At 45.9% G+C, this 23,800-nt stretch overlaps 1 protein-coding gene across 1 annotated transcript; it reads right to left on the bottom strand.

The window, feature by feature from the left end:
• Positions 1–219: 219 nt before the first annotated feature.
• Positions 220–22,005, bottom strand: GTF2A1L (general transcription factor IIA subunit 1 like). Its single transcript, XM_081188680.1, has 9 exons — positions 21,876–22,005; positions 10,865–10,966; positions 9,493–9,616; positions 8,117–8,178; positions 5,678–5,774; positions 3,043–3,602; positions 1,890–2,177; positions 1,127–1,216; positions 220–483 (listed from the first exon to the last, which is right to left on the bottom strand). The coding sequence occupies exons 1-9, from the start codon at positions 21,894–21,896 to the stop codon at positions 376–378; spliced, it is 1,452 nt and encodes a 483-aa protein (XP_081044806.1). The 5' UTR covers positions 21,897–22,005; the 3' UTR covers positions 220–375.
• Positions 22,006–23,800: the final 1,795 nt, after the last annotated feature.

Raw genomic sequence — 23,800 nt, 5'->3', positions numbered from 1 at the left:
AGTCGGACATGACTAAACGACTAAACAACAACAACAAGCTTTGACTGCTGGGAGACTCAAGGCCCCCAAGTTACAGTGCCTTCCATAACTCAAGGTAGCTTGGAAATTTGGTTAGCATCAAAGAACAGGGATGCCACAAACAGATGCGCTAAGCGAGCCGCATAACCCACATTTGTGTGTGTGCACAAAAGGCAAAGCTGGTCAATGAACAATCACTGTTTTACGTAGGATTTATTCATTTTTTACATGTGTTTTTCATGTGAAGTCTCTTTTCACATTGCTGTATTTCACATTTCGGAAGGCAAGCATTTCAGTATATTCTTACTGAACATTGCACACAAAAAACCAAAAACACTCTGGATATTTTTGTACATTTCACCATTCTGCATCTCCAATGGCTTTGGAAAAAACGTAGTCCTTTCCCCCAAAGCACATCACACCGTCTTTCAAGTAGAACTTCCATCTGTTCTTACTCCGCTGAACCTGGTAACAAACAAAAAGCAGTATGCTGGGGCCTTTAAATCCCACTAAAATAACAGTTGCTTTCCTTGGTAAGCAATGGGAAATATTGAACAATCAAAAACAATTCATGTACTAAAAGCAGAAGCACTCAGAAATATCTACACTGCACACTTAAAAAGTAGCTTACATGTGGAACAAGCAACCTTGCAAGGCAGGGAGGTGTTCAGGATTCCAGACAGCCACACCTTTTCCCAGGGAAACTCCACTCCTTCCCACCCACTAGGCAGCTCCCATATGCAGCTCCCATCAGCTCCAGCCAAGATGGCTAATGGAAAAGACTGGTGGGATTTGCAGTCCATACCCCTCCCCAAAGCAAATAAAAGTCTTAATTTATTCCTAGGTCCACTTCCCACATTTTTTGGTTTCAGTACATATCTAAGTTGTTTTACTTAAGACACAAAGTGTAAATGCATCATACAGGAACTTTCAACAGGGAAACATGATTGGTGCGGCTGCCTGTAGAAAAACTCACTGCATGGCAAACCCAGGTCTGTGTTAGATGTGAAAGAGGGAGGCAGCTACACTTTCCCCCCAAACATTTAACAGGGCTGAGAGGACTTAAATTGTAAAGGCCCATTTAGCTAGCAAGCATTCTTCACTGTACCTTGTCATACTGGCATACAATTATGTTATCGGTGTCAAATACATCTGGTGTCTCCTGCTCACTGACATCGTCCCCAGAATTTAAAGGATCCTAAAAAGGGAAAAGTTTTGTTTTCCTGATTGGCATTGAACTATGTTTCTTAAACAACAAGAAGAACTGGTCAACTCTGTTATGGTAACAGCCTTCCAAGAACACAAAGGGCTGATATAGTGGCCATTCTGGGATGTGCAAGTATATCTGGAATTTTGAGGAAGTGTTATGGGGAACCACCACAAAATACTGCCATAGGACGTGTTTGTTGTAACACAGAGGATGTCTCCATCTCAGTTTCTGCATGTGCAAAACAGGTGGGGCAATCTACAGGGCAGAGCGTGACTTTTCATGCAGGAAAAGAATGAAAGGGGGGAGAGACATTTTTCATCGGTGCCACCGCCCCAACAGGTGCATTACAATTGCTCATGTCTGCAGTGCAGATCATGTAACTGGATGGCATGCAGGTGAGTATCAAAGACTCAAAGTGCCCAAATCTGGATTGGCATCAAAGTCCACAAGTAACAAAACAAGAATAAAGATGTAATATCTTCCCCATTTTGGTCCTCGAAATTGCTCTCTGATTCCTGCCATTTATCTATTTCATAAAATTAATACACTGCTTGACTGTAAAAAGAAAAAGGAAACTGAAAGCAGTTTACATCATGTGTAGTTTCAGCCTCACCCACAGATGTGAAAAGAAAGTCATTTTCAAGTGAATCGAAAGCTTTACCTCCTCAATTATGTCAACCGAGGGTTCATCCACATCACTACTGCTGCTAAGAGATTGATTGTCTGAGGTACTGTTTTCACCGTCTTCTTCCTCTTCCTCATCCAGGACCTTTAGATCTTCAGCATCAATGATTCCCACAAGTTCCTCATCTTCCCCATATCTTGGGCTTTCTATTTCTGCCTTGGGAGAAACATCACCTGTTCCATCCAGCTGAATTATCTCTTCAATATTATTGGCAATATCCTTCTGGGTCTGCAGATCAGCTTCCATCTGCACGCTAGTCTCTAGCTGGAAGGAAGATGTGCAATACACTGAAGATATGGGAGCATTTCCTCACAAACAAATGCCCACCACACTACTTCTGAAGCCTTGCCCTTCTGTCTATGGGAGAGGCTCACAAGATCAATTCAGACATAAGCGTGCTCACAGAAAAGATGCATGACAACTATTATTCGTGTCAACTTCCCAAGGTCAAACCTAGGAGCGGGGCTTAGGAGGAATCTAAGAGCCTCCTCCCAGCTTTCAATCATTGAAAATTTACGAAGATAAATCGAAATGAAATGAAACTATTCCACAAGCATACACTCATTAAAAAAAACACCTTCAGAAAGTAGTCCTTTATAATAATAATAATAATAATAATAATAATAATAATAATAATAATAATAAACCAGCAATGGGAATAATTCAGGGTAGTGCTAAGCAGATCACTCCATCAGCACAAGTATTTCTGCTTATGCGATGGAACAATCTCCCTTCTCTGCCCCACCTCTGCTGTTCCAGAGATTCTCCTGACCCCCACATATACAATTTGGGGGCATGGGAGGAGTGGCAAATACTCACTGCACTTGTTTAGTCTTTGTTCAGCTTCCACTGGTAGGAACAGCTAATTTAATCCCCCTTAGGGGTGCACACCAGCTCCTTTAAGTACCTCATTCTCAATTTTAAATGGGAAGAATATGGTAAATACCCAAGAGCATGCTTATTTCACAATTCTGCACACATCCTACATTCTGCTACATTTAAAAAATCACATTTGCAAGCAGTTTTGAACTGAAGAAAGATGGAAAGAAATCCTTCAAAAGAAAGTAGGTAACCTGTGGCCCACCAAATGTTGTTAGACTCTGTCCCTGCTTGAAAATGAAAGAATTACCTCTTCAGAAAAGGAGAGGTTGGCTTCATCAGACAGGAGAGTGCTGTCGTCCAACTCGTTGCCCATAATTATCAGCTCAATTATATCGTTGGGATCCAGCGGCTGCTCAAGATTGACTGGCAATTCTGACCCATTGGGAGAGCTTCCCGCCGTCGCTTCTGTGGCCACTGTAGGGCAGCGTGCTTCCGATAATTTCAAGTCAAGAACAACTGCATTTGGAAGGGTCTCCAGGGAGCTGGTTGGTTGCTCTCTTACCAGAGCTCCCACTGCAGCTTTCCCATGACTCCCAATAGCCTCCTGCATGGCAGCAGCAGCAGCAGGCAAGGTCTTCTCTTCCATTCCCACTTGCTGAGATACAGCAGGATTCAGGGCCTGCAGGTTTTCACTGGGTGCCTGATGAGAAGAGGCGTTCAGCGGCATGGCACCAGCGGCGGCAGGCTGAGCTCCTGAGGGCTGCCGCCCTAGCTGTTGGAATATTTGCTGGACTGGATTCTGGAGGACAGTTGCACCTCCCGGGGCCTGGGTGACCACCACCGGCATGTTGACTTTATACAGCTGCCCTAAGAAAGAGAAACTGAACATTGTGAGTAGGCCTGTCTCCCTCAATGGCCAATCAGAACTGCTTGGGAAGAGAGCCAGAGGTGGGCCAAATTCCTTGGTTTGCCAGTTCTACTGCCATTCAGCTTTTTCCCTCCCACAAAGTTTCAACAGTCAGTTCAACATTGCAGTTAACAGAGTGTTAAACACACGTAAATAATAATAATAATAATAATAACAATAATAATAATAATAACAATAATAACAATAATAACAATAATAATAATAACAATAATAACAATAATAATAATAATAATAATAATAATAATAATAATAATAATAATAATAATAATTTATTATTATTTATACCCCGCCCATCTGGCTGAGTTTCCCCAGCCACTCTGGGTGGCTTCCAATCAAGTGTTAAAAACAATACAGCGTTACATATTAAAAACTTCCCTGAGCAGGGCTGCCTTAAGATGTCTTCTGAATGTCAGGTAATTGTTTCTCTCTCTGACATCTGATGGGAGGGCGTTCCACAGGGCGGGCGCCACTACCGAGAAGGCCCTCTGTCTGGTTCCCTGTAACCTCACTTCTTGCAATGAGGGAACCGCCAGAAGGCCCTCGGCGTTGGATCTCAGTGTCCGGGCTGAACGATGGGGGTGGAGACGCTCCTTCAGGTATACAGGACCGAGGCCGTTTAGGGCTTTAAATGTCAGCACCAACACTTTGAATCGTGCTCGGAAACGTAAACACATACATGGTCCACCTGGGGCCCTCCAGATCTTTTTTCTTTTCCTCAATTAAAAACAAACAAACAAAAACCTTACGTTTATATCCTCTCTTTCTTCCATCATGGAACACACATGCAGTTCCCAGATAGTACTTCATCCAGGCACTAACCAACCAGACCTGCTTAGCTTCAACCAGATAGTGGCTTCATGTGCCTTCAAGCCATAATCTGGGGTTGATCTAGAAGAGCCAGGTAGATGAGAGCTGTTACATGGATGATGGAGGGCAAACTAATGCCAGTGTACTGGAAGAAGCAAAGATCACCAGTGTCGAAGGAATGATTCTTCAACATCACCTTCGTTGGACTGGTCATGTTGTGCAAATACCTGATTATCATCTTCGAAAGCAACTACTCTATTTTGAACTTAAAAATGGGAAGCGTGATGCTGGTGGTCAACAAATGAGGTTTAAAGACTCTCTCAAGGCAAATCTTTAAAAATGTAGTATAAACACTGACAACTGGGAAACCCTGGCCTGTGAGCGCTCCAATTGCAGAACAGCCTTTACCAAAGGTGTCATGGGCTTTGAAGATGCTCAAACTCAGGATGTAAGGGAGAAACGTGCTAAGAGGAAGGAACGCTTGGCAAATCCTCACCATGATCAACTCCCGCCGGGAAACCTATGCCCCCACTATGGAAGGATGTATGAATCCTGAATTGGCCTCCACAGTCACTTATGGACTCACTGTTAAGACCATGTATATGGAAGACAATCTTACTCGACTACGAGTGATCACAGAAGAAGAAGAAGAAGAAGAAGAAGAAGAAGAAGAAGAAGAAGAAGAAGAAAGGAGGGTGGAGCAAGCTTGTTTCCTCTTGCTCCAGAAGGAAGAACCTGAACCAATGGATTCAAGTTATAAGAAAAGGGATTCCAACTAAACCTCAGGAAGAACTTTCTGACAATAAGAGCTGTTTGACAGTGGAACACTCCCTTGGAAGGTGGAGGACTCTCCTTCCTTAGAAGTTCTTAAACAGAAGTTGGATGGCCATCTGTCATGGATGATTTAGTTGAGATTCCTGCCTTCCAACTCTACAATTCTATGATCTACGATTCCATGAGTCCAGGATCAGCTTTCATTGTGCAAACCTGAATTTCTTGGGATGCAACTGAATCCCACCCAAAAACAGCAGCAGCCTGGAAGCACTGTGCAACAGTCCTGTTGTTATTTTGTGGTGCAGTCTTTACCCTTAAAGCTTATCAACAGCCAACTTCCACATTGCAAAATCCTTGCAGTCTTCCTCGCACACTTATTCAAACCCTGCCAACTGTATCAACCATGTTCCAAGCCTGCACCTGCTCTGCTTACCAGAAGCCGTCTGCAGAGTCACGCCAGCGGGTATTTGGATGGGATAGGCGAAGCCCGAAGGCAGGGTGAAGATTGTACCGGCAGACCTGGAGCTGCCCTGAAGTGAAAGGAAGCCCATCAGGAAAATTCAGTTAGATTTTGCAGATCACAGCCCATGTTCTGTTCCAGTATCTCTAAAACATCCCCACCTCCCCATAATGGATCACTTGAACATGGCTGAGGGTCTTGATGGACCACTCAGGGATTTTCCTGCCTGCTGTAGCAATTGCAAAGTGCTCCGCAATACTGTAGCAACTAGCTGTTGAGTGCTTCATAGTGGAGAATTTGTGGAATGTCACATTGTTATCTGGGCACTCTAATCTTGGTCACTTTGAAAAATAAAGCTCTGCATTAGTGTATAAGAATCCCAGGGTCCTTTGAAGGACATATCCTTGCATCAGCCTTTCCCGTCCCAGTGCCCTCCAGATCTTGCAGCCTTGGCCAACTCTCCTCCTGAAGTTCACAGCAGCCAAGATTTTCAGTTTGTTCAATCTGCCAGCTCATCATATGTTGCCTGGTTTTCATCTGGCAACAGTCAGTTGTGTTTCTGTAGCCCTGAAACACTTCCCCAGTTCCCCCTTGAAGCTACAGCAGATGCAGAACAAGTCTAGACAGGGCTTGGCAGCTTGGGGTGCCTCCCAAGTGCTTTGCTAAATAGTAGTAGCAGTAGCAGTAAATTTTATTATTTTATTATTTATATTCTGCCCATCTGGATGGGTTGCCCCAGATACCCTGGGCAGCAACCAACACATATAAATGCATAATAAAACATCAAACATTAAAAACCTCCCCATATAGGGCTGCCTTCAGATGTCTTCTAAAAGTAGTATGTCCCCTTGACATCTAATGGGAGGACATTCCACAAGGGAGGGAACCACTGCTGAGAAGGCCCTCTGCCTGGTTCCCTGTAACTTCACTTCTCATAGTGAGGGAACTGCCAGAAGACCCTTGGAGGAGGACCTCAGTGTCCGGCCTGAGCAATGGGGGTGGAGACACTCCTTCAGGTATACTGGGCCGAGGCCATTTAGGGCTGTAAAGGTCAAAGTGTAAAGCACTTTGAATTGTGCTTGAAAATGCACCTGGAAACAATGTAGGTCTTTCAAGACCGATGTTATAGGGTCCTGGTAGCCGCTCCCAGTCACCAGTCTAGCTGCTGCATTCTGGATTAGTTGTAGTTTCTGGGTCACCTTCAAAGGCAGCCCCACACAGAGTGCATTGCAGTAGTCCAAGTGGGAGATAACCAGAGCATGCACCACTCTGGCAAGACAGTGTGCGGGTAGGTAGGGTCTCAGCCTGCGTACCAGATGGAGCTGGTAGACAGCTGCCCTGGACCTGCACCTCCATGGACAGCTGTGAATCCAAAATGACTCCCAGGCTGCGCACCTGATCCTTCAGGGGCACAGTTGCCCCGTTCAGGACCAGGGAGTCCTCCACACCTGTCCGTCACCGTACTTCTGTCTTGTTGGGATTCAACCTTAAATCGTTAGCTGCCATCCACCTCCAGACACACACCCAGGGCATGTTGCAGGAGGGTAGTGTAGAAATGATCCCACTGTAGAAAGTTGGGTTTTACATTTGTTGCTCTTCCCACTTTTGCCTCTGGTGCTAGCGTTTGGCTTTGGGAAAGTTGTCCAAAATGCAGCCCTTGGGCTGTAAGAAGTTGCCCACTCTGCTACTGCCAATTATCCTCCTGAGTACATTATTAGAGGGCCGATTGTATCCAGACTTGCACATCTGTGACTGGAAGGCTCAATCCATTCACATGGAGAGACAGGATCTAGAAGGGGTGCTCTGGTTTTCTCCTAACTCCTCTTTGTTTTGCAGCAACAAGCACCACCTCCCAGGCTGTCCCCCACAACCCTATGGGACAGTTTTTCCAAGGGGCTGCAGGGGGAGACAAAATTGACGAAAATCACTGCCTGCTGTCTTCCTCTAGCACTGGCGGGAGTCTGTGATGTGCAAGGCTGGACCCAATCCATTGTACAGACAAGCCTAGCAAAAGCATCAATTCAATACATAAATGGCAAGTTGCTTTAAGATGCTTTTAGGAGACAAGCTATTAAATTAATACAATAAATGAAATAAGGGAAACCAATCTCAAATGTACCAAGAGAAGGCCGCGTCTACAATTGGGTTTAGGATGTCAGACAAAAGTAGCGTAATGGTCGTCGTCCCCATCCCCAATCGATACGAAACTCTTTAAAAACGGACTGGGCATCTCTATAATTACCGGTGTTTGCAATATGAATGCTGATTGCTTGATTACAATTGGCATTTTGCAAGGCTATTTATCATCACCAAAGATTGTTGAACTGGGAAACGTTGATACTGATACAGAATTTAAGGTTTTTGCCTTTGAGGGGATAAGAAAAATCATAAGGCAATGCTAAGTCTACATACAAGTTCAGCCGCCGCCACTGCTGATGTAGCAAACTGTTGAATTCCTCTGCCGGCAGCAGCACCTAAAGGAATATCGTTTAAATAACAAATGTCACAAGGGCTTCATGTAAAGTTTTGAATTCTCCTGCACAGAGATTCCTCCCACTGCATATGCATTACCATTAAGGCCTGACAAAAAATCAGCAGAGGCGAGAGGCTGGCGTCAGGGGGCGTTCCCAGACAACCGCTTTCTTAAGCATCCATCACAATTTGTTTGCAGGGAGATTAGGCAATGCTGGCTATTTAATGAGCATTCCTTCTGATTTGTCTGCAGGGAGGTGATATGATGTTGCACCAAAGCAGATTATCACCTCGCACTTTCCAGCACATTCCCCCCTCACTTTCCTTCTTGCAAAAAGTCCAACCTTTTAGAGAAGTGAGCTTGTTGTGCAAGACCTCCCAATCCACGACATTTGCCCAACAGGAAAACTGGCTTGTACGTGAGTGAATCCCACCCGAAAATAGCAACAGTCATGAAGCACCCTTGGTGTTACAATAAGGCCGCAAGTCTTCTCTTTGTTTAATCTGTCATCAAGCCAGCACCACACTTTGACTTGTGACTGCAATTCATTTAGAGCACTCCTACGCCTCTCAGTTTGTACATAAATCCCACTCTCTTCGAAGGGGCTTACTCCCAGGGGAAAAGGTAAAGGACTCCCGGACAGCTAAGTCCAGTCAAAGGTGACTATGGGGTGCGGGGCTCATCTCGCGTTCAGGCCAAGGGAGTTGGTGTTTGTTCACAGACAGCTTTCTGGGTCATGTGGCCAGCAGGACTAAACCACTTCTGGTGCAACGGGACACTGTGACTGAAACTAGGGCGCATGGAAACACTGTTTACCTTCCCACCGCAGCAGTATCTATTTATCTACTTGCACTGGGATGCTTTCAAACTGCTAGGTTGGCAGAAGCTGGGACAAAGCAATGGGAGCTCACCCTGTCATGGGGATTCGAACCACCGACTTTCTGATCCGCAAGCCCAAGAGGCTCAGTGTTCAGACTCAGTGGTGTAGGACTGTGGCCTGTGCCTGGCAATGTATTATTGCCGAGCAGGTATCCATTACTAAAAGTGGAAACTGCAGCTCCTTTCATACCTGACCAACAGCCACGCTGGGGCCAATGAGAGTTGGACTCAAGCCAAATATGGAGGGCACCATGTTGGCTCTGCCTGGTCTAACCCAGCCTTGTCTACTGAGGGGCAGCCCTTCACTGCCATCACATACAACCATCACATACAAGGCTTGAACAAGGGGTTTTCTGCAGGCCAGGTGTACGCTTCCCCAATCAGCTACCCACGGCCACCACTGTGCAGTATCTGCAGAAAGTGACCGTTCATCAACCTGTTGTCGTCTGCATGGCTTGGTGGAAGTTGGGAGGCAGGTGCAAGGTGAACTGGGGAGGAAGGTGGCTGTGGTGGAAGAAGCTTTCCGTCGCTTTAGACTGCATCACTTTCGTTTCCCAGCGCTGCAAGAAAAGGAGGTTTGAATAATAAAACCAGACACATATAAAGGTGAAAAGATCTCATTTAAACCAGCTGATTTTTCCACTCCCCGTCAGGATCTAACATAACTCATTGGCATTATATATTGTTGAGTTTGGCCTCCTCTGTCACTGTGGGTGGGCCTATCACTATGGCTATGCTAAAATAATTACCTGGTGCGTGATAATTGTTCATTAATGAGTAATTGCAGGGTGAAACCCAGGAACAGCAAAGAGCTGAGTTTTCCATGGAAGTCATCTGAATAACTGGGGTACGGCCTTAAGAATTTGTATTAGCTGCTTTTAGGGGATCTGGTGCAGGATCGGTGCTTTGGGGGGTGTTTTTGCTTCTACTATGCTCTGCTGGTATATTTGTGAACAAACCAATATTATAGAAATACAGAGAGATTCCGGTGTGCATGCTCCCTCTCAAATCTGTAGGAAACTAAACATCATTGCACTATCCCTGGACTCTATTCAAGAAAGTGGGGAGCATCTAAGATTATAATAACCATCCTCTGTGCTATTTTTCTAGAAATAGATGTGCCAGAACTCACCATGAACACACCTCCCTTGTTCTCTTAGAAAGGCAATTGGTGCCCACCTGAGAGGTGCTGAAACTGAGTTCTGGCAAGTTTCGGCTGGGAAAAAAAGTCCTGACCATCCCCGTTTGGAAGTATGCAAGAACCAGAAGCATGATCTTTGTGAGGAAATCGCAAGGCAGAGCACAAGAGCATAAACTCAGCTCAGAGTGTACTTCAGAACCCAATAACCGGAATTTTGATTTTTAGGGGTAGTTCCACATCCCATCATTAACTAAAAAATGAAGATAGATATGGCTCCCTTTCACCCCTGTGACACAGACAGATGCTGTCAACTCTAAATATGAACTAAACTGGTAAGCAGTGGCAAGCAGTGGTAGAATAGTAATGAGGAGCTGAAGAGTTTTGAGGATCTCAACAGCTTGCTCACTAATTTGGCCTTATCTAGTGAATTTCTCTTTTATTTATTTGGCACTATTGACATATAGCGGTCCAGGAGATCTTACTACAGTCCCTTCTGTGAAATAAGTGGCGGGGCTTTGTGCCTGCCCCACCCTCCACTGCACCACTGGTGTCAAAGGAAAGTGTTTGGGCATTTCTGCAGAAAACAGGAATACAAGCTACTCAGACCAGACTAGGAATGGGAGAAGGAGAGAGAGGGGAAACTGCAAACCAGAGCCATTCAACTAACCCGCTTCAGCTCTTTCAGGACCTGCTCATCGACCCCTTCTTCCGCAAAGACATCCTGGACAACTTCAATCACATCGTCGATAACCGATTTGTAGAATTTAGGCTGTGAGGCACATGAATCACAGAGGGGGGGAGAGTTAAAAGGAGGCTCCCTGTCTCTGTGTGCTGCAGTTCCATGAGAGAACCTAGGAAGATGCTGCCTTGCACCACGTCGGACCACTGACATATATCTAACCCAATGATGTCTACAAGGGCCGGCAGCAGCAGCTCTCAGGGATTTCAGACGGGGTGCTCCCAAACCTGCCTGAAGATTCTGGAGAATGAAATTGAGCCCTACTGCATACGAACCAGGTGTTCCGCCACTGAGCTTCACCCCTTCTGTGATACTAAAGAAGTTGCCTTGGATCCAGAACTGAGGAATCTCCCATTTTCCCTTTCAAAACATTCACAGGTCTGGCCACCGTGGCTGCAAAGGAGGGTTTAAACATGGATGGGCAATGGCTGGTGAAGTCTCAGGAGTCCTAGGTATATCTCAATAAGATCAGCAGCACGCAGGGTGCTAAAGGAGGGGGGGAGTGGTCTTGCACCCGGGTCCTGCTTGCCAATTTCTCCCCGGGGAATCTGGCTGGACACTGTGATCCAGCAAACTCTTCCTGTGTTCTTAAAGGAGCCCTCTCCACTTCTATGCATGCATGGCCCACTGTGCCCAATAGTGTTTCACTTTCCAGATAAGTGTACACGGGACTGCAGCCTCAATTCAATTTCTGCCCTGTCCGTTCCAAAGCAGTTGGCGCAGGTAAACACAGTTCTTTTCCTTTGGCCGTGCAAAATGCCCACTTACATTAAAGTCACCCCACACCTGGGGTATGGGGTGTACTGGGTGTGAGGGGAGTGGGACTACCTCTGGTGGAAGGTGCATCATGCTCCTTCTGGGGTAGTTTGTCCACCTTTGGTCCCTAATTATTATTGTTGTTGTTGTTGTTGTTGTTGTTGTTGTTGTTGTTGTTGTTGTTACTACTACTACTACAACTACTGTGGTACCTCGGGGTAAGAACTTATGGTAATTCATTCTGGAGGTCTGTTCTTAACCTGAAACTGTTCTTAACCTAATGGAACTTTGGAGTGTCAGGCATAGCCCTACTGGCTTTAGCCCAAACGTAGCAGAGTTTTCCTGCACAGCGAAGAAGCTAGTTGCGGCAGTAATGACTAGTCAGCTAGACTCAGAATAACTATTTACAGGATTTATTAAAAAGGAAAAATAAAACCAGCAGAGTTTCTGCATACAAATAAAAGCAAAATAAATCCTATCTTTCTTTCTCTCTCTCATAACCATACACAGCACTTCTAACTCCTAACACACCTCACATCAAACTGTGCTAGCAATCCCTAGATAACAGAGTTGAGTGCTGCTCGTTAACCAATCAGAGTGAGTAGTTTCTAGGTCAAGCAGACCTGGGCTTTCTGCCAAGAGTAAATTGACTCCAGCTTGAGTTAATTGGTGAAGCTAGAATCTGCAAGTTTCCCACGAGAACCAATTAACCAATTAACAGAAACTGAAACCGAAACTGAACACCCCCTCACAGATTCTGCTGAACAATTAACTCCAAATACACCTATGTAGGAGATCATTTTTCCAGCAAACCTAAACCCTTGCACATTCGCTTGTTCTTTATCTTTGCCAATGGTTTAGTTAACACATCTGCTACATTTTCTTCACTTGACACATAAGTACAGGTGATTACATTGTCTTGTACACAGCAACGTACATTTTGGTATTTTACAGAGATATGTTTTGAACGCGATTTGAAACCCTCTGTTTTACTTAATGTTATACAAGCTTGATTATCAATGTAAACTTGTACTGGTTCTCCACAATTTACATTTAAATCTGCCATCAAATGCTTGAAATAAATCACCTCGTTGCACAATTCACTCAATGCGGCATACTCTGATTCCGTTGATGACACACTTACAACGTCTTGCTTGCGTGACCGCCAGCTGATTAAAGCTCCACCGACCATTATGACTAGTCCTGTGACAGATTTTCTATCCGGCAAATTTCCCCAGTCACTATCACAGTAGCAACTCAACATTTCATCCTCTGAAGAATTTAATTGTAACATATAGCCAATTGTCTGTTTGAGATATCTCAGAACTTGTTTTACCCCTTTCCAGGCATTTAGTGTGGGTTTTGAGACCAATCTACTTAATATGCCTACTGCATAGCTAATATCAGGTCTGGACCACTGTGCTATATACAATAAACTTCCAATTACAGAGTGATATACATCAGGGTGTTCAAATTCAGGACTCTCATCTATATGGAGTGTTTTTATGAAACCTGGATCCATAGGCACCGCTGCCCCTTTGCAATCCTGCATCCTGTATGTAGTCAGTAGTTGTTTAACTTTGTTCTGCTGACTAATTAGGCAGCTGCCATCTTGGGCCCAGCACACTTCCAACCCTAGATATGTCCTAACCGGGCCTAAGTCTTTTGTACACCCACCTGCAGCCTACAATCTTTGCCCCCTCAGGCGCTGCTACTGGTGTAAAAACCTTGTGCTCATTCAGAGAGGATATTTCTTCCTCCATTGCCTGTTTCCAGCGCTCTGCCTCCTCTTTTGGTAACTTTAACACCTCCTGAAAACTCTTGGGCTCTGCAATTACACTAAACACATTTGCAGTATCTGGGGAAAAACGCACTGGAGGCACTCCTTTGTTTTGTCTTTTAGATCTTCTGGGAGAAAATTTTTCTTCTGACCCACTTTCCTCCTCAGAACTACGACCTCTCTTTTGTTGCTTAGCAACTGGTCTCTGGCTAACTCCACTTTCCTGAGAGCTCTTATCTGAACTTTCCTCCCCCTCAGACTCTGACTCTCTGTGTCTACCTTCAGAGTCATGAAGCTCCTGGGAAGGTTCAAACCAAACCTCAGTATTGGCATGTAGTCTCTCCCAGCCACTATGTTCACAAAAACTGGCATTCCTGGAGATCACAATGCCATTTGTCCCTTCAGCAAAGCGGAAACCTTTTCCCAGCTCCTGGTAACCCACAAACACTAACTGTTTGGTCTTAGGATCTCCCTTCTTCCTCATTTGTTTCGGAATTAATACCCAGGCTTTTGATCCAAACACATGCAAATGGTCAATTTTGGGTTTTTTCTGAAACAATTTAAAGTACGGGGTTGTACCTATTGTTTGATGGAAGAGCCTATTTTGGAGATAACACGCGGTGAGCATGCTCTCCCCCCAATAAGACATGGGCAAATCAGCATCAGCAAGCATGGCAAACATCATATCTTGTAAAGATCTGTTTTTTCGCTCTGCAACGCCATTCTCCTCTGGGGAAAAAACGTTCGTTTTTCTATGCCCAATGCCACGCTTTTGTAACCAATCTTTAAAGGCATTTGACATAAATTCGCCACCTCTGTCCGTCTGTATCCTTCTGAGTTTAATGGACAGAAATCTTTCCACAGATGCCACCCAGCCTTTAAACTTAGTGAACACGTCACCCTTATTTTTCATGGGAAAAACCCAAGAATAACGTGTGGCGTCATCCACAATTGTTAGTGAAAAGCGCGATCCACCCCTGCTTACAGCAAATGGACCAATTACGTCCATGTGAACCAGCTGTAGCGGTGACTCACTAACTCTGTCACTTCTGGGGTAAGAGACTCTGTGGGTTTTAACCTTTTTACAGACATTACAATCAAGGTACTTGTTACAACTCTTTAAATTACCCCCATCAGCCAATTCAGACATTTTTAGTACACTTTTCCAGCAAGCATGCCCCATTTTCCTATGCAATAAGTGCACACAGTTGTCATGTATAGCTTTGTTACTCACTGCAGGCTGAGATTTACTGACTACTGCTGCAACTTGAGATCCTGCTTTAAGCCAAAACAAGCCTCCCTCTGACTTAGCAGTGCCTAAAATCTCACCAGCCTTCTTAATAATGCAACTGTCTCCTTCAAAATACACTTTAAACCCAGCTTTTAGCAAACAATCTACAGACATCAGATTGCTCCTTAATGACGGCACACAAAGTACATTTTGCAGGCATTCACGAAGACAAGGAACAAAAACTGCACCCCCCGAAATCACTTCGGAAGTACTTCCGTCTGCTAGAGCCACCTGGCTGCGCTGTGCTGAGTTCTTGGAAACAAACAATTCATCTGAATTCACGATGTGGCGAGACGCTCCCGAATCGACCACCCAGACCGCTTGTTTCTCATCAGCAATCTTGACCTCGCCGGTCACCAGCTGAGCCGACTGTTTTCGTTTGAAGAATTTCCTTTTACGCTGCTGCTGCTGCTGCTGATCTCGTCTCTGCTCCTGCACCGGCCACTGAGAATTGACCAACTCCGGACATTGTCGTTTTAGATGCGCTGAAGACCCACATCGGAAACAACGCCTAACAGAAAACGCTGACTCCTCACCAGTACGCTGCTTTTGCTTCACCTCTGGCACGGCATGAGAACTCCTTCCAAACCGCCCACCTGTAGAAGCCTTTGCAGCCACCGACCTTTCTTGCCTCTTCTGCCATTCTTCAATCAAACGCCCAGTAACGTAACTGACTGATAAATCACGCTCCTGTATGCCTTCTAGAGACAAAACTAAATTATCCCAGCTTTCCGGGAGAGAACTCAAAATAATAGCCACCTTCTCCTGCTGGTCTAGTGCACAGTCTCTTTCCTGTAGCGCAACAAACTTTAACTGTAAACTGTGTAGGTGTTCCTGCATTGTAACCCCAGGCTGTAACATTGCCTTGTACAATGCCTTGCGAATGAACAGCTTGGAAACCGCTGTCTCACGCACATGGAGTTCTTTAAGTGCTTGCCACACACCTCTAGCTGTCTTGATTCCCCTCACATACGGCAACTGGGAATCTTCCAGCCCCAAGACAATTGTGGCCCTTGCTCTTTGGTCTTTATCGAGGTCTTCATCATCAGGCTTCGTAGGAAACTTACTCACCACTTGCCAGAGACGATCCCTCTGCAGCACTGCCTGCATGCGTTCCGACCACAGCAAGTAATTGGAGTCATTCAGACGCTCAAAAGCCATCTGACCTGGTTGTGAGGCCATCTTGAGAGCGATGTCCCTGGAACCCGGAACCAGCTACTCACGACCACCGAGAGAGAAAACAGGAACCACAGCACCCAGCACTCACACGCTGCAGCTGTTGTCCTTGTGTCCGCTGCGTCACCAGCTCACCACGGTCAGGAACCAGCCAGAGAACAACAACTTCTGGAACTACTGGAACCAACGCCGTTGATGCTGACACCACCGCAACTCAGGCTGGCAGCACAATACCCATAACCTAATGGAACTTTGGAGTGTCAGGCATAGCCCTACTGGCTTTAGCCCAAACGTAGCAGAGTTTTCCTGCACAGCGAAGAAGCTAGTTGCGGCAGTAATGACTAGTCAGCTAGACTCAGAATAACTATTTACAGGATTTATTAAAAAGGAAAAATAAAACCAGCAGAGTTTCTGCATACAAATAAAAGCAAAATAAATCCTATCTTTCTTTCTCTCTCTCATAACCATACACAGCACTTCTAACTCCTAACACACCTCACATCAAACTGTGCTAGCAATCCCTAGATAACAGAGTTGAGTGCTGCTCGTTAACCAATCAGAGTGAGTAGTTTCTAGGTCAAGCAGACCTGGGCTTTCTGCCAAGAGTAAATTGACTCCAGCTTGAGTTAATTGGTGAAGCTAGAATCTGCAAGTTTCCCACGAGAACCAATTAACCAATTAACAGAAACTGAAACCGAAACTGAACATAACCTGAGGTACCACTTTAGCTAATGGGGCCTCCCACTGCTGTCGTGCCAGTGTCACGCGATTTCTGTTCTCATTCTGAAGCAAAGGTCTTAACCCGAGGTACTATTTCTGGGTTAGCAGAGTCTGTAACCTGAAGCATTTGTAACCCAAGGTAAAGGTAAAGGGACCCGTGACCATTAGGTCCAGTTGTGGCTGACTCTGGGGTTGCGGTGCTCATCTCGCTTTATTGGCCAAGGGAGCCGGCATGTGGCCAGCATGACTAAGCCTCTTCTGGCGAACCAGAGCAGCATACGGAAACACCGTTTACCTTCCTGCCGGAGCGGTACCTATTTATCTACTTCCACTTCCTGCTTTTGAACTGCTAGGTTGGCAGGAGCAGGGACCGAGCAACGGGAGCTCACCCCATTGCGGGGATTCGAACCACTGACCTTCTGATCAGCAAGTCCTAGGCTCTGTGGTTTAACCCACAGCGCCACCCGCATCCCAGGTACCACTGTATTATTATTGGTCTCAAACCCTCAGCAGGTTAGGGAGTTTCCCTACATGTGAAGACAGGCTCCAGAGGATTGAGTGAACAAGACGGGAAGTGGATCCAATGGTCAAGAAGGTGGTTTTTGCATGTGCTGTCGAAGGAAATGAGGGGCCGTTGGGGCTAGTCAGCCAGGCAAGGTAGCCCGTCCAGGAGAAGGAAAACTCTGGTCCTAAACTTCCGCTGCCTTGTGGCTATACCCATTCATTAGAAAGGCTTCGGGAGTAAACCTCAAAGAACAAGCTGTACCCTCTGCCCTGCATGACATCTTGAGGGAGAAGAAGAGGCTAAGCAGTGAACCCTACACAAATCTAGAGTCCCTAAGATGGCTGGATAGTGCTTTGTACTTGTCCTCCTGGCAACTCCTGCAGCCAAGCTGGTGCAACACGTCTTCCTCTGCTTTCCTTTGGACCACATCAGCGAGGCCAAGAGGAGGGTCTTGTTGTCTGGGAAGCCCAGGACTTCCATACTTCTCCTGGTATGTCCCACGGAGCACCTTACGGTCTTCAAACAAAACAAGACCGGTTAGGCTGGCCTCAACCAGAGCCAGGGCTTTTTTGGCTGTGGCCCCAATCTGGTGGAACGCTCTTGTCACAAGAGACTAGGGCCCTGCGGGACTTGACATCTTTCTGCAGGGCCTGCAAGACAGAGCTATTCCACCAGGCCTTTGGCGAAGGCGCAGCCTGACCCCCTCCTTTGGCAATCCTCACAGAACTCTAGCCCAATGGTTGCTATTAATTTGATTTTGAATTGATTTTAGAATGGATTGATTTTAGAATGCTGTCTTATTTTATTGTTGTTAGCCGCTCTGAGCCCAGCTTCAGCTGGGGAGGGCGGGATATAAATAAAATGTTGTTGTTATTATTATTATTATTATATACACACCGCCCAGGCTTGCACCCCAGGGAGGTCACTTTGGTGCTGCTAATGGAGCAGTTTGACTTCACCCCCAGAGGCGCACTCCATTGTCTCTCAAGCCATACAAATGCCATAACCCCACACCTGTTCAGCACAGAAGCAAAACAACCCAGGGGGGAGTGAAAGGGACATAAGTTTCTCTCCAGGCCCCCATGCATTCACAATAAGTCATGGTGTGGCTTGGTGTGACGTGCAAAGCAGGCTATTAATTTCACATTTTGCCACATTTCCCAGCAAATAAATGTCTTTGCAACATTAAGCTTGTTTTCCTCACTTCTTTTTTTTTTTTTAATGCTTTAAATGTAAAGCTTCGGAAACTTCCCCAGAATACATGCAAACTTGTGTTATCTTCATTTCTGAAATTTCAAGACTTTCAAACTAGGTCAGATTTACCCCGAAAATACATGACATTAATTTTCAGCACAGGCTTAGTTTAGTGCTGTTAGGCACACGCCCACAAAACATTTATTCTAATAACAGAAGCTTTGCGAGTAATCTCCCGATCTTGAGTTTTAAGATAAGCACATTCACAATTTGGGTATCATCGACAAATTTAAAACCCGGCACAAAGTTAACACCAAAAATAAATAAATGTCTGAAGCGTGACAGCCCCTCGAATTAAATGTTCCATGTGTGTTTTGTTCAAACAGCAGGTTTATAAGTTTGCTCTTCTAAAATATCCGTGCTCTGGAGTAGCTCAGGACATCATGGCAGTCATGAACGGAGGCTGAACTGTTCAACAGACAGTGGAATGTGCTACCTCCCTTCTTGGCGATTCTGAATCCTGCAGTGTGGGGGGTTGGACTCGATGACCCTTGAGGTCCCTAGAATGGCCTGCTAGATTAGACCAGTGGCCCATCTAGTCTAGCATCCTGTCCTCACAGTGACCAGTCAGGTGATTCTGGGAAACCTGCCAGAAGCCGCTAAGCACAAGAGCATTTTCCCCTGCAGTTCCCAGCAACTAGTAGAATAAAAAATTGTAGAGTTGGGAGGGATCTCCAGGGGTCATCTAGTCCAGCCCCCTGCAATGCAGGGATTCTGCTCACAGCCAACCCTAAGTGGGCTCGGACCACCAACCACTGACCCATTGCACAAATGCATTACTGCCTCCGCAGAGCACAGCCTCTCCTCCATGAATTTGCCCAATCCTCTTTCAAGCTGGCAGCCATCGCTTCCTCTTGTGGAAGTGAGTTCCAAAGTTTAACTATGTCCTGTGCGGGGAGGAAAACTTTTCCTTTTATCCGTCCTGAATCTTCCAACGCTCAGCTTCGTTTGATGCCCGTGAGTTTTAGTGTTATGAGAGGGGGAGACAACCTTTTCTCTTGTCCACTTTATCTGGAAACAGTGGCTCATGTTCTCCTGTCCTGTCCCCTTTATAAAGATCTGAGGGATGAGATCATCACCCCGCTCTTACTTACCATCCCAGGCTGCCCATCTGCGGCCACATTGTTCTTACTTTTATCAGATCAAAATGATCAGACATGGAAGACACAAGATCTACCCACCAGGGAAGAATGGCAGATGAAGCTGATGGACTATATGGAATTGGCGGAAATGACTGGCAGAATCCGAGACCAGGGAGAAGAGTTGGTGGAAGAAGATTGGAAAAAATTTAAAGTATATTTACAAAAATATTGCAAAATTAATGAATGTTAGAAGGATGCTGGAATGAAGGTATATGGTTTTAGCGGAATTGTAATAAAGAATTAAGTAAAAACTGATTGATAATGGGCCAAAATGAAAAAATTTAAGGTTAGACCGTTAATATAAACTATAGAACAAAAATTGAGAAAGATGGAAAGAATTTGCTGAAATAGTTAATTGAACTAGAATACAAAAAAGGGAGGTGTGAGGAGGCCGATGAAACAAGTAAATGGAAGGTAAAGATATGGAACATTGGATGTGTGTTTTAGTGTTTTTGTTTCTTTTTGTTGTTTTGTGGTAATTGTTTTATGTTTTTCTTTTTATGTATTGCAAGGTATATTCTGTTAAATTTTTTGTTGTTTTTCTTTTTTCTATTTTTTGTAATTTTTAAATTTCTAATAAATATCATTTTTTTAAAAATGATCAGACAACAGCAATGGTTTATCAAGGGTGCAATGGGATTAAGGGCCACTATTTGAACGATAATCTTGGTCATCTGATTTTCATTTTTACCCACTGTTGTCTTTTTAATTGTATATATTGCTTGTTTTATGTTGCTATGGCCATTGGCTAATGTGAATAAAGTTTATCTATCTCTTGTCCACTTTCTCTGTGCCGTGCATAATTTCACTAACTTCTATCACGGAAATCAGTCCTGAGTGCTCACTGGAAGGACAGATCCTGAAGCTGAGACTCCAATACTTTGGCCACCTCATGAGAAGAGAAGACTCCCTGGAAAAGACCCTGATGTTGGGAAAGATGGAGGGCACAAGGAGAAGGGGACGACAGAGGACGAGATGGTTGGACAGTGTTCTCGAAGCTACCAGCATGAGTTTGACCAAACTGCAGGAGGCAGTGGAAGACAGGAGTGCCTGGCGTGCTCTGGTCCATGGGGTCACAAAGAGTCGGACACGACTAAACGATTAAACAACAACAACAGCAATGTTCCAGGGCTTTGGAAGGAGAGGTAGCTGCAGGCTACCTCCATTAGCAACATTTGGGGGAGGGCGAGGGATTAGCCCCACGATGTAAAATATAGACCAAAAGTGTAACCCTGCTGGGTTGGCCGAACCTTCCAACCAATCCAGCATTCCTGTTTCCCAAAATGCTTTTGGGAATCACTGAAGCAGGAGCTGAAAACAACAGCCCTGCCCTGGCTGCCTTTCCCATTCCCCACCACCGGTGCATATGGAGGTTTAAAGGTAGACTGCCTCTAAACTTGGAAGCTTCACTACAGTAGCCTGGCTTTAAAGTGCACCAAGAGACCATTATTAGCCTGACTAGTTCTTCCCAGCCATCCCTTTCAAAGCGATGTAAATCAAGGCGGTGGTGGTCTTCACCTGCAACCGCATACAACTAACCTTGCCCTATACTAACATGATGGGACGCGGGAGGCGCTGTGGGTTAAACCACAGAGCCTAGGGCTTGCTGATCAGAAGGTTGGCGGTTCGAATCCCCGCAATGGGGTGAGCTCCCGTTGCTCGGTCCCTGCTCCTGCCAACCTAGCAGTTTGAAAGCACGTCAAAGTGCAAGTAGATAAATAGGTACCGCTCCGGCGGGAAGGTAAACAGCGTTTCTGTGCGCTGCTCTGGTTCACCAGAAGCGGCTTAGTCATGCTGGCCACATGACCCGGAAGCTGTACGCCGGCTCCCTTGGACAATAAAGTGAGATGAGCGCCACAACCCCAGAGTCGGTCACGACTGGACCCAATGGTCAGGGGTCCCTTTACCTTTATACTAACATAACACAACAGAAAGGTGATATATAGCAGCTCTCCAACACGGGGTGCTTTGATGCCAATCTCTTGGGGTTCGGTTCGGTTAAATGCCAAGAGGACTGGGGGTGCGTCTTTAAAAGAAAAATGTACTTTTTCTGCTCCCCCAATTGAGCGGTTCTTTTAAGTACCACCCAGAGCCTCTTAATGGGTCTGCTCAAGGGAAGGAATTTGGGGACCCCCCTCTGCAAAAGGACACACACAGCCCCAAACACAGCCAGGCGCAATAGAATCCTAAGAGGGAAGGGGGGATGTTTGCAAGCCGGCTAAGCCCAGGGTCTAAACGTGCCTGGGCGCTTCCCTGAGCCAAGCTGAGCTTCTCCCCCCTATTCCCCGCCCCCCACCCCAGCTTTTCGCCCTCACCACGGGGTTGCCATGAGCCATCTCTCCTCGCCCTCTCGCAGCTCGGCGGCCACCGCCTAACGCCCGATCGCGCGCGCCCCCTGTCGGTTCCCGAGCCAACTGCCGAGCATCCGGCCCCTTTCGCCCCTCCGCCGGCTGCCGGCGCTCTGGGAGGGAGGTGTCAATCAGAGGGGAGGCTTCGGTGGAGATGAACGGTCGGTGGGGTGGGACAGGGCTGGACCTTGAAGCTTTCTATTTTTAAATAAAATGTTTATTGAGTTTTGCATGCACGTGACCACAAAACGTGTGTTCGTGGTATTTTTAAAAAATTGGGGGGGCAGGGTTTTTTAAAGGGGGAATTAAAGGAAAATAACCAAAGGCGTGTGGTTATAATTCGCATTCATCTCTTGAATACCTTTAACACCAGTGCATTCTCCTCATACCTCTGTGCATAGAGTTGGAAAGGTAAAGGTAAAGGGACCCCTGACCATTAGGTCCAGTCATGGCCGACTCTGGGGTTGCGGTGCTCATCTCGCTTTATTGGCCGAGGGAGCCGGCGTACAGCTTCTGGGTCATGTGGCCAGCATGACTAAGCCGCTTCTGGTGAACCAGAGCAGCGCACGGAAACGCCGTTTACCTTCCCGCCGGAGCGGTACCTATTTATCTACTTGCACTTTGACGTGCTTTCGAACTGCTAGGTTGGCAGGAGCAGGAACTGAGCAATGGGGCTCACCCCGTTGCGGGGATTTGAACCACCGACCTTCTGATCGGCAAGCCCACAGCGCCACCCATGTCCCGCATAGAGTTGGAAGGGAACCCCAATTGTGGAATCTCAACGAAAGCATCCATGGCAGAACTTTCTTGTTCAATGTCCCATCCTCAGCTGTGGGACTTTGAGAGCATGTATGGGGCTGCCAGGGCTCGCCAGCCTCCTTTGGTGGCGCCGACCTAGCTGGGTCAGTAAAGCCTGAGATTCTTCATCTCAGGGATGTGGGTTCGAGTCCCATGTTGAACAAAAGATTCCTGCAGGGGGTTGGACTAGATGACCCAGGGGCCACTTCCAGCTCTATAATTCTATAATTCTGTGACAGCCTTTAATAATAATAACAGTCAGCCACAACTGGACCTAATGGTCAGGGGTCCCTTTACCTTTACCTTGGGTTACAAATGCTTCAGGTTACAGACTCTGCTAACCCAGAAATAGTATCTCGGGTTAAGACCTTTGCTTCAGAATAAGAACAGAAATCATGCTCCGGCGGCGTGGCAGCAGTGGGAGGCCCCATTAGCTAAAGTGGTGCGTCAGGTTAAGAACAGTTTCAGGTTAAGAACAGACCTCCAGAACGAATTAAGTTCTTAACCCGAGGTACCATTGTAGTAGTTTTTTAATATGGCCAACTGGAACAGAAAAGAGCCCGGGGGGCGGGGCAGAAGGAGCCCCATGGGGCTTGTCTTCCAGCAAAGCTAATGGAATGAATCCTGTTTCCATCTCTCCTACTGAGGCAGCCTGATGGAAGAATTATTATTATTATTATTATTATTATTATTATTATTATTATTAATTTATTTATACCCTACCCATCTGGCTGGGTTTCCCCAGCCTCTCTGGGCAGCTCCCAACAGAATAATAATAATAATAATAATAATAATAATAATAATGTGATAAAAGATCAAACATTAAAAACTTCCCTAGTAATCCACTAGCCATACCAACAGGCACCAACCAGGCAATGACTCCTGAGGAGACCACATTTGGGCATTGTCTGGGGACTCCAACTGGGGGGCAAAAAATCCAGGAGGCTCTCCCCTGGTGGCCTGGTGGCAAAGAAGGAGCCCAGCTGCCGAGGCAGAATTGTTATTATTATTTATTAAATTTGTATACTTCCCTATCCCCGCGGGTCTCAGGGTGGTTACAGAATAAAATCACAATATACAAACACAAAACATAC

Source organism: Podarcis bocagei (genome assembly GCF_964188305.1).
Source record: "Podarcis bocagei genome assembly, chromosome: 3".
Lineage (NCBI taxonomy): Eukaryota > Metazoa > Chordata > Lepidosauria > Squamata > Lacertidae > Podarcis > Podarcis bocagei.
Note: the sequence above shows the minus strand (reverse complement) of the source record. Positions and strands in the feature narration are given on the sequence as shown.